Raw genomic sequence first — 12,060 nt, forward strand, 5'->3', positions numbered from 1 at the left:
TGTCACGGTTACCATTTGTTTGCATCAATTTGCTCACAAGAACTAGATTCCTGTCCTAGAACCTCCTACATTTGACAGAAGCTGTGCAAGACGATAATGATGCTCTGAGTCAGCACAAAGCACACTGGCTGGCAAGAATGCATAGAAGACAAGAGGAGCATTTGTCTTCAAAGTACCTTTTTATTTTAGTGTTAAGTGCATTATCAAATTCAAGGGCTTTCTTTTGTGAAACAGATCATTGCTAAAACTCACATGCTTTTAGGCTGCATCGATGTCAGACTACCCTGATGCATTAATGCCAAGCCATAACCCAATTTAGGACTCTAAATATACCTTCATTTTACACACATGCTTTTTGTCCAGGCCAAGCTTAATACAACCCCTCCAGCAGAAGGGGCTATAAAGCATCACGAATGTCAAGACATCCCCAAACACTTAACCTAAGCTCTGCCCTGCCAATCTGCCTCTCTCAGAAAGTTAAAGACAATTACAATTATGCTAGTTAGAGGCGTAATTTCAGATGTGTCAGGGATAAGCATGGTGGTTGCCTGTGCTAATTCCAGAAGACCGATCACCTCTAAAGCCTGGCTGACCTGGAAGCTATAAAATCTTAGAAGCAGAGCAAGCTGGAGAGGTGGGCCTGTGTGAACCTCATGAGGTTCAACAAGGCCAAGTGCAAGGTCCTACACCTGGGTCAGGGTAATCCCCAGTATCAATACAGGCTGGGGGATGAAAGGATCGAGAGCAGCTCTGCTGAGAGGGACTTGGGGGTACTGATAGACGAAAGGCTGGACATGAGCTGGCAATGTGCGCTGGCAGCCCAGAGGGCCAACCGTATCCTGGGCTGCATCAGGAGAAGCATGGCCAGCAGGTCGAGAGAGGTGATTCTGCCCCTCTACTCTGCTCTGGTGAGACCTCACCTGGAGTCCTGCGTTCAGCTCTGGAGCCCTCAGCACAAGGACATGGAACTGTTGGAGCGGGTCCAAAGGAGGGCTACAAAAATGATCCAAGGGCTGGAGCACCTCTCCTATGAGGACAGGCTGAGAGAGTTGGGCTTGTTCAGCCTGGAGAAGAGAAGGCTGCGGGGAGACCTGATTGCAGCCTTTCAGTACTTAAAGGGAGCCTATAGGAAAGATGGGGACAATCTCTTTAGCAGAGACAACAGTGACAGGACGAGGGGTAATGGTTTTAAACTAAAACAGGGTAGGTTTAGGCTGGATATAAGGAAGAAATTCTTTACAATGAGGGTGGTGAAACACTGGAACGGGTTGCCCAGAGAGGTAGTGGAGGCCCCATCCCTGGAAACATTCAAGACCAGGTTGGACAGGGGTCTGAGCAAGCTGATCTAGTTAGCGGTGTCCCTGCTCGCTGCGGGGGGGTGGGACTAGATGACCTCTAGGGGTCCCTTCTGACCCAAAACTTTCTATGATTCTATGATTCTAAGATACATCAATTCACATGAGCATCTACTGAAAGAAAAGAAACAAGTTATCATAGGTGAGCTGTTTTAATGCAAGTTTTGAAATAGTTCTGAATAACTGAAAGAATTAAATCAGAGACATCAAGCCTGACTCCATACTAAAGGCTGCAAAGCATTCAGTTCCAGAACACACACTGAGGGCAAAAAATGCAGCGCACAATCATCCACCAAACAAAGCCTACATACACATTTCCAGAATGTTTTCTGAGGAAGTTCTGAAGACAGACTTCAGATCAAATACCTACTTGGTAAGAGAAACAATATCTAATCTTTCAGATCCAAGGACTTGGTTATAATTACACATGCCATTAATTCTGAACTTTTTAAGGAATTACTTCCCTTCACTTTTTTCAGCAGTGATTTGTGCTACCTAGCACTTTAAATGGACACAAGTTTTCTGATCACGGGTTACTGCATCTCAGTTGATAGACAGCAACACTTAGTTCTGCAGAATTATTCAAATTCAACTGCAAGAACACAACCAACTAGTGTAAGTCATCCATGAACCCCTCAAAAAGAACCTATTATAGCTACAATACAGATACAGTATTTTCAGCTACTACAAAATAGCACAAGATAAAATGCTCCACTGGGATCTCCTAATGAATTGCTGGTTTGTAATGATAACTGTCCAAGCACTGGCATACATCAATAACAAAAAAATTAAAGAGTTAAAAATAGTGTACAATGGCAACATTTGAATAGAAGCATATCATTTTAATTTGCTTTGAAGTTTAAAGCAATCCAAACAAAAGAGTTAACTATATAAATACAGAATAAATGCACATATTTTACAGCCAACTACATGTATGCAAGAATAATAGCAAGCCTCACACAAGCATTGAAGTATTCCCAGACTGTCATTTGTGAGTGTTTAGCTATGACTCTGAGGGCATAATTATGTTCACATATGCAGGGTAGGCAGATTCTCTTAGACAGAAGAACCAAAAGCTTACATAACTGAATCTTAACACAGAAAGTCGAAAGAAGTAGTATTTACCTAGGCACACTTCAGCGTTCAGCTTGTTTTCCGAATATAAACAGTTTGAACAGGAAGCAACATTTCTAAAGTCTCTCCAATCTTTTGTCTCTGGAAGCATTCCTTTAAAATGCTAGAGTCTGAGTAATATTACAGATGTCATAAGAACGAAAACAGAGTAGCAGAAACTGTCATTAACAAACCTCTCAAAGTAAATATGGAGTGTATTATGTAAACAGGGAACTAGATAGGTGCAATGTCAATATACAACACAGGTTGATGTTTCACTTAATTAAAATAACCAAAAAACTTCATAAATCCCTAGTGTAAACCTACTTAAAACATAGGCTAGCAGATCAGAAATTCAGACAGAAACGGCAGATCTATCAGTCCATTTGAAGGCCGGGCTCAGCCCTCTGCAACACGCAACTCTCCTGCACAGCACTACAGGGACCAAGTGGGTAATAGAGGGGCCGTGAAACGTAACTGCATTCACTGAAATCTATTTTCTTTTATAGTTTTCCAAACTCGGGCCACCCTTGCCAGGTCCTCCCAGTGTGCCCCAGGCACTGGGTGACCACCAGCGCGCTGGAACACACCGAGCCCCTTCTTCCTCTGAGGAAGGCGTGCTCCGGTGCCATCTCCTGACTGGTCCAGGAAACTGCGGCCTCACAGCGTTCTCTAAACTGGTTGCCGTGTCAAAATGAACAGCTTGCGAGTAACGTTTAAGTTTTACCTAGGCAAGCAAAAAAAATGAGGAAACTAATTACTGAGAGTTTTTCAGACATCCAAGACCTTTGCCTCTAGCACAGAAAAGTGTAACATAAATACACTACATTCAAATATAAATCAAGATGACCATCTAAGTTATAGGAAATTTTAAATGCACTCCTTTCAGCTCTGTAGTTAACAACATTACTGAATGAAGCATCTTCTTAATCCTTTTCGGTTTTTATAACAAATATCAAGAAAAATATATAAACAGGGATCTTTGGGAAATATTTCAGAGGTAACTCTGTACATACTGGTATTTTAAAAATGACAAAAAAATCCCAAGAAACTTTGGATCCATGCTTTGTTACATAAAGCAAGCCAAAAAGGAGGTCACCCCTGAAGTTTAAAACATTGCTTCAACACCCATTAAGAAGGTGGAATAATAAGCTGATTGTCTGTTTTCAGCTTTGTCTCCTATTTCAATTGTCCTTGTTAACATTTTCTGCTTAGCAACTCCAGGGGGTCTGTTCTCACCCAGCCAAGGCACACACACAGTACTCAGTGGAACACGAACATGTAATCAAGGGAGAATGTATCCAATAAACAGAGGTGAGTAACTCTCATGAAGCCTAGGCTAATCTAAATGTTAACTGTATTCATGAACTCCAAAGCTGAATATTGTCTTTGCCAATTTAAATTTGACTACAACTGAATTATCTGGATAGCCTGAAGAGTAATCCACTTTCTACAGAACAAATGTTACAGTAAGCAGCTACTTCTGCACTTCGTTGACTTACCTGAGCAATGGCATCACAGCAAGACTTAGGTCAGAGTCATGAATACTCCAGATTTTTCCTAGAGCCATCACTAGAAAAAGCCCACTTTAGAACACACTTATAAGGACTCCCCCCTCACTACTTTAAAACAATCAAGTTCACCTTTGGTCACAACACAGACCATGCTATCTGTCTTTAAAAAAGGTAAGAAAAACTTTTCCAAGGAAAAGAATGGGCAATTAGTACAGGGAATTACATGAAGTACTCAAATACTTTGACAACATGTGGAGAACGTGACAACGACCAACATAAAGGAGAGCAAATGAGAAATACCCAGACTGATTGTTCTGTAAGTTTCAAGTTTTTACATACTGCCTACAGAACTACTGCAACAGAGATGCTAAGGATCTACAGCATAAAATGTTCTATACTGCACAGCTTACGTGGAAATCAAACCACACACTTTGTTTAAAACCAAACTGCATGTTTTGAACATGGTTTGACTACAGATAACCAGTAAGAGGAAGAAAAGTCACAAGCCCTAGAAAGGCCACAAAGTGCATAAGGTTCATAAAAAAGCCATTGCACACAATGCACAGTTAAGTTGTACTGAAGTATCACACTGGAAGAGTTGATAGCACAGTTCTGTCCAGACCAGTGTAGCAGCATTTATATGTAGAAAGCTATTGCCCCCAGTTTATAATGATCATCTTCCTCATAAGGATCATGGATACAGACTGAGAAGTACTCAAGGTGCAGATAAAAGATTTCTGTTTGGAAAGCTGTACAAGTTCTTGTAACATTAAACAGCTGATTTTGACACTCCAACTATATGGTTATGGAAAACCCTGTAAATTATGACAGAACAAACTAGTGAAGCCGCAATGCTGAATGCCACCACATTGTTTGCAATTGGCTTACAGAACAATAAAAAACAATGCCTAAATATTCAGACAATTTGGAGGACATGGCTATACTATCAGCTGCAGTTCTGTACACAGGCTCAAGTTGGAAGAAGTGATACAGCAACTATCAAGCAGAATGCTACAAGAAAATCTCAGTTACAGTTTTCTCCATCATTCTGCATAGATGCTGTGTGCACTGAAAAGATCTATGACAGCTTCAGCTGTTTTCTGCTTTGTGTTCACCTCACCCACCATGATATGTGTTCTCCTCCTGTACTCCCATACACATACTGGTAATCCAAGTCAGGCTTTGCCAGATCTTTTAGGGTAATACAGATTGTTCTTAGGTAGCATGAAACTACTTGAGTGAATCGTGTCTTGACAAATGGTAGGCTGGACTATCTGAGACTTCTCATCACATGATGAAACCTTAAAAAGGCTACGAAGAAGCACTTGGCAAGTTCTTACTTAGCAGTGTGAGTGACCTGACAGGTTGGCAAGAAAAACTAATAACATAGTAATGTTTCATAGGTCTCTCTTGCTTAAGGAAGGAAAGTTCCAGAAAAGAAACAGGATTATACAGCAGAACTAGGAATCCACATACACCAATATTAAGAGATTGATAACATGAAGAGTTCAGCAATCAGATCCTCTCTCACAAACCTACAACACTGCTTAAACTTTAAAGAAAAAACAAGTATCACGTTTTGTAGTGAAGTAATAACTCCGTTCTGGGTCCCTGTGCCATATTTTGTCTTGAGGTAGCAACATGGAAAGCTTTACACACTGACTACTACCTCAGTCTCTAGGAATCTTCAGTGCAACTGAATGGAAGTTGCAGGTATGGAAAGGTATGAAAGTACTGTCTTCTCCATTCTTCCAACAAGTTACTGTGCAGCAAAACAGGACACAAAGGATGTAGTTGAGAGCAATCACTAAAAAGTGGATAAGGCTGCCCAAGAATATAATTTATGCCCCCTCCCACACCCATCAGGTCTCTGAAGATGACTGAATGGCCTTGTCTAGATTAACAGATGAAAAGCAAGTAACAACTTTGATTTGAGATGTATAAAGGCATTCCCTAAGGGGCAGTTCCCATTTGTCACATTATCAAGAGAGCATACAATAAGGCAGCAAAATTATTCATAATTGCCTACAATCAGCCTTCTGTTTTGTCCATAGCTGCATGCTACTGATACAACTTTCCTTTTGCCCACCACATTGGCATTGATAACCAGCAGTCCACTTCAGTCTTTCAATCTTCCACCTTCTTCTAGGAAGCCTTGTCACACTGCTATCCATCGAGCAAGTAGACTACCACTTCATAGGTTGACATCATGATAGCTGTGTTTGGAATCTGTCTGACCAGATGTGTAGTTAAACCTCGGTAGAGGGATCCATACCCTTCTTCTCGCACAAGCAAAGATAGTGTCTGGAAGAAAGATCTGTATTTTGTTCCCTCTTCTCTTAGTCTGGTTCGTACAACCTCTGTACAAAGAAAACCACATGTGGTTATGTTCACCACTTCTCATTATCTCTCCCAGAAAACAATTAGTGATTTCACATTAAAAGGCAACCTTTCCCCCTCCCCAAGTTTTCAGCCTCACAAGAACTTGTAAAAAAAAAAAAGGAGGAGGACAGCAAACAGAGAAGCAAAACAAGTATGTGTAAGAGGAAACCAAATTAAAATTTTGACAGTATTATATTTCTAAGCAAGGAAAGTTTATTTGCTTAGTTAAAATCCAAGAGAGGATGGTTGTTCGGGCTCACATTTTAGCTTAGATGTTGCCACTAATGAAATACTCAATCCATTAACACACTTAATGTATACACAACTACTTTTCAGCAAAATTAAGCGCAACTGAAAACCAAACTAGACAGCCTGTTTTTCTAGAAGAGGAAGAAGAACTTGCTGGCAAATTGTGTGAAATTGCTGAGTGTATAGAGAGATTCCATGTGAAAAGGGACCTCTTCCTTAAGTACTTTAGGCCATATCCTGGCAAATTCTTTGGAAAAAATAAACACTGCCTAAAAACAGGCCACGCTAGATACCCACTTAAAAATACTTCCATTTCTGAATACCATACTCATGTTGACTAGCTGAATCTGACGTGAAGCTTTAGACTAAGAAATAGTTCTTGAGCAAGTGAGCCAAAGTCTGCTACAAACATCACTGACAAGATTCCCTTTGATCACCGATTCAGCATGTACACGCCCCACTTACCATGGGGATATGCTATTGATGTTGCACAAGTTTTAGAAGTGGCAGCAGCCATCATCATTCCAACAAAGTCCGAAGCTTCTTTTGCCGATTCATCCTCATTGTCCATGGCAGAAGCAGTCTTATACTCCAGTAGTTTTCTCTTAATACTCTCATAAATAACAAAATGAATAACAGTCTCAGATATGCCTGCGTAGGATGCTGACATTCCTCTGTAAAAGCCTTTAATACCATCTGATCGATAAACTTTTTGGACACATTCAAAAGCACTCATTCGCTTTTCTCCACGATTCCTAAAAAGCAGAACACAAGACAGACATCAAGTTGGTGCAACTTGAGACTGGAAAACAATTAAACAGTTTTATTTGAGTGACAAGAGGACTTGGGAAATACCTCACACCGATACTGCGGGGCTCCAACTCAGATTTAAGCACAGAAAGAACCTGAAGTGAAAGTCTCAAAGGCCTTTAGCACTGAACAAAGGTAAAACATTACACTGAATCCAAGCCAAACTTCACATGCTGACTAAAGAAAAAGTATCATGTACACAAGTTGAACACCTCTAGGCCTCCCCAAGTCTTACAGAATAAAAGACTAAATTGCTTGAAAACAGACTCCTAAACGAACTGTAAATGTCAGCGACTCATGAAAAATTAACATCATCTGCACAATGAGAGTGGATTTCCCCTAAATTTTGCTTCTAACAGCTCCATAGCATAGCAATTACCCATCCTGTTCTGGAAGCCCAGGTCTTGCAGTACAACCTTTAGAATTATATGGCTATAAGGCATGTGAACATGAAAGCAACGGCTAAGAGTTCGAATAGCAGGCCTCAACACCACAGCTACCAGCAAACAACTAAGATATCCAAAGGGAACATACCAACTAATACAACACAGGTAGCTTTTATTTGATTCAACTAAGCCACTGCTGATATCAACAAAAATGCTCATAAAACATGACTGCATCAACCAATATTTGGTAAATAAAATCTTACTCCCATTTTTAGCTTGCTTACTGAATTGAGTTGTGCACAAGTCACACAAAATAAACCAGCAAATAGCCTTGTAGGAAGTTATGATAACTGATACTGATACCGTCAAAGCAAGACAGACAGGATCAGCAGCTATTATGCAAGCAGAATGAGGCATCACTAGATGGCAGAATTGAAGTCCTGATGGTTTGAACCTGCAATGTCAGACAGCAATGAAACAAGGTACCAAGCACAATTAAGAGAAAGAGTGGGCACAGAGCTGTGAATCAGATCTTGAGGAAGCTAGGTGGCAGATGCTGCAGAGGACTAGCCGTCCTGGTGCTCATCTGCTGACAGGCAAAACAAGAGTCAAAGAACAACTGGTGAGATGAGCAGCTGGACCTACAGCTGCCAGCTCCAGGGGCACCCCAATCCCCACATCCCTGGGGCTCATTAACGTATTTAGGATGGTTGAGGAAAGAGTTTTACATTGCATGCTGTTTTCAGTAAGAAAGTCTATGAAATGAACAAGACAGCTGCAATTGAGACACTTGCATCATATCAGTTTTTCCCTGCAGTTTTAAACAGATAGAAATACGATCTTCCTTCCTCCTTATTTGCATAAAATACTTCATTAGAAGTTTTGTAGTAAACTATTTCTGAAATTGATTCTCTAATATGTCTAAAGAACTTCTACTGACTGTCCCGCATTAGGACAGTTTCTGTGTTTGGATCCATGAAAGCAGTATTCCCTTTTTACAGTAGGCTAGAGCTCAGTATGTAAAAAATGAAAACCCTAAGATTTCAGGCATTTTTCTAAACTTTTGCTAAAATACTTAAATCCTTATTTCAGAGATGTTTAGCTCAACAGCTAAAACCAAAGAGAATTACTGAAGGAAAATGTAAGCATATGGTTGGTAGAACATTATTTTGAGCCTATAACCTTGTAATTAATTCCAAATTTGCTGGCCAGTCCATTATCGTGGCTCAAGCATGAATCAGAACACTATTAAAATAGAGAAAAGTGATAGTATAACTTGTAGATAGATCAGCATCAACTTTCTAGTTTGAAATGTTGGATATTTACAGACTCATTTCATTGAAAGTGAAGTCTTCTCACAGTAGTGAGATTTCCCATTGTCACTAGCAGTTTCTCTAATTAAGACGATACTTACCTTGCATCAAGCTGTAACCGCGTCTTTATTAGCCAAATTGGATTAGTTGTTGTGATTGCAGTAAAACCTAAAATATTTAAAAAGAAAAGTTAGATGTGATAGTATAAAAGCAACTGCATCTAAGTTCAAAATGCACACAGTAAGGTACAGTGGATGCAAAACTCAGACTATACTGATTTTTAGAAAGTACCTATTGAAGCCCTTTACTGATACTTTATGAATCCATACAGCCAACAAATATTTAGCTTATTTTTTAGTTTTACATTAATATTGAGTAAGTTTGATTCTTAGCAAGAGACGCCCCACATAAAATAAGCCCAATTGTGTACACTTCACCTACCTAATCATACCAACCCTGTTTTGACACCATAAGGCAGCAAAGCTAGCTAGACTAACATTAGCCAATTTGGGAAACGTCAATAAGAACGTACTGCAGATACAGCTATAGCAATTTGAGATGATATAAAACATTGTGTCAATTTAATTTGCTACGTGAAATACAATCAGAGTTTAAAAGCATGCAGACTGAATAAATACTACTTTTGATGCAGTTAAAAGGCATGTATTACTGTAAGTTAAAAGACCTTTTAATACTGAATTATAAAGAGCAGTTAAATTTGAGCACTAGTGTTTTATTTAGTGTTCAAAGCAGAGATTGTTGGTTGGCCCAGGAATACTTTTACAAGGACATGAGAGTTTAAATTATTAAAGTAACTAGAAGGATTTCTAACTATACAGACAGACAGCAACTATTCAGGCTTGCATAAGGCCTAAGGGTTAAAGCTTTGCTTTTCAGTCCACTAAAGAAAAAGAAAAGAGAAAAGGAAACAAATTAAAAAAAAAATAAATAAAGAGAAGAAGTAAGAATCACTCTTACTTCTGCACAACCGTGAAGAGAAAGAGAGCAGAGTGAAAGGCAGCTCCAAAAAAAAAAAAAAACCAAACATCTAGAGTTGTAATACCACACGTGCACCATTAATGAGGTGACATGTCTGCAGGAGAGAAAAGGAAAAGGGAAGAGCTGGAACGTGGCCAGGCAAGAGATGAAAGATTTAGACACTTGCTTTCTAAGTGACACACATCACTTGTATATCACTACAAAGACATGCTGCCCTCCTGCAAGGGGATGGACTGGGGTTGTCAGAAAGCAACAAAGAGTTATCTTGGTTAGCACATATCTGGTGCACAATACTTATACAATGAACGGGCTATCAATAAGCTTGTTTATGGAGATCATTAACAGCTTACATATATATATTTAGCAGAACTGCTTGCATACATGTTACTTTTGTTCAATCACAATCTAGGTTTACATTGCACACAGATGACTGCAATACTCGGAGAAATGCCAGGGGATCTTAACTGTTTTAAAGTTTGTTCTAACTCCCACCCCAAATCTTATGTGAGTCATTGGGATTTTCAGGTACAGTTCTAAAGACACACTATGAGGTTTAGCAGCTACTAAGAATTAGCTGTATTTCTGTACGAAGATAGTAAAACCCCATTAGGTATTTCAGTTAAATATTTTTGATTAAATAGATTGACTCAAACCTCTTAACTAAATAGCTTCCTGTGAATTCATTGGATAAATAAAGGTTTGGATGTGGCTTTTTCTGATATATTACTCTTTTTTTAATGTGCATACATGTCCTTCATCTAATGGAGTGAAATGCTAACAAGCCAAAAGTGCTTTTTATCTGCATTTCATGTAGGCAAACAATTATGTAAAAACTCAAAGCATCAGGGGACTACTCTGCCACAACAAGGCATGGAATGTTTTTAGAACACGTCGCACCTGCAAAAAAGCCTTTTGCAGTTCAACTAGCCAGAGCCCTTCTGACCTGTCACTTAATGCCATATAAACTCCACTGATTCCAGCAGCACTTGACCCAGAGTTGAACTAAACTGAAAGATAACATTGTTATTGCATTTTTTATTTCTTTATACTGGCATTAACAAAGCTTTAATTTTCTCTTACTTCAAATCAGAATCTTTCCACATCTATAGTGCTGTCAGGGGCACTAGGAATGCCAGGACTGCAAAGGCTGTTCAGTAAGGTGGGGAAAAATAACTTCCCATACCAACATATGAAAGACTTCTTTCAGAAAAAAAAAAACCAACCCCAAAACAAAGTTAGTCCTAAGTCCCTCCTATTTCTTAATTAGAAGTGAACAATACAAAAAAGTCTTTTGCACTCTAACTTAGATGCTTTGGAATTTTGTTACTGCTAGACTGCATGTTACAGCGTTATCTGCTCAACCCTTTCTCCTTCCTATTCAACCCCCAAAAAACAGCCTCTGTAGATCCTAAACCTGAAACAGGAAACACATAGGTGAGACCAGAGGCAGTGTCTGAATGGCAGTAGACTGTATCTGCCCACAGCAGCAGCCCAATGCTTCTAGGCAGGCTGCAAAGAATATACTGGAAATTGCCAGTGAAGGGTGGTTTGCACAGCAAGGACACAGCTTACTCAGTCTGAACTTGCACTCCCTGGGTTGCTCCAGACATTATTTAAGTACAGCACACCTAACAGTAGGATCAGACACTTAGCAGTATAGCAAATTTTTTTTCCCCTAGAGCTGTTGTAAGCCTAAATAGCATGACAGTTCAAACCAAAGCTTTCAAATCAAACAGCCTTCAATAATTCAGGTTTCAGTATGAAACAACTACAGCTCAATTCTTACGGGTAGTATATAGTAAATACCCTTAGTGGCAGAAAAATAAATTAACAGTTGAGTTATGCTGAACCAAGGAGAGCACTCCAAAACACAAAACACCCAGAATTTTAGGTTCTTTGATAATATAAGCTTTTCTTCTTAAATACAGAAAATCTGTAC

General features: G+C 39.5%; 1 protein-coding gene across 3 annotated transcripts in view; it reads right to left on the reverse strand.

Moving 5' to 3' along the window:
- Nucleotides 1-1,277: 1,277 nt before the first annotated feature.
- The window catches only part of SLC25A36 (solute carrier family 25 member 36), a 37,263-nt gene continuing 26,480 nt past the window's right edge, over nt 1,278-12,060 (reverse strand). Inside the window, exons 5-8 of one of the 3 annotated variants that reach the window (XR_012763620.1) lie at nt 9,224-9,290; nt 7,079-7,368; nt 5,107-6,342; nt 1,278-3,195 (exon numbers count right to left, since the gene is read on the reverse strand). Coding sequence is in view for 1 of the 3 variants with exons in the window: in XM_075417837.1 (XP_075273952.1) it covers nt 6,149-6,342; nt 7,079-7,368; nt 9,224-9,290 (551 nt within the window). In the remaining 2 variants the exon portion in view is untranslated. Of the gene's footprint in view, nt 6,343-7,078; nt 7,369-9,223; nt 9,291-12,060 lie in introns of all 3 variants that reach the window. The other 2 variants (XR_012763619.1, XM_075417837.1) reach the window with 2 other exon arrangements.

The sequence above is a fragment of the Opisthocomus hoazin genome, chromosome 4 (genome assembly GCF_030867145.1).
Source record: "Opisthocomus hoazin isolate bOpiHoa1 chromosome 4, bOpiHoa1.hap1, whole genome shotgun sequence".
NCBI lineage: Eukaryota > Metazoa > Chordata > Aves > Opisthocomiformes > Opisthocomidae > Opisthocomus > Opisthocomus hoazin.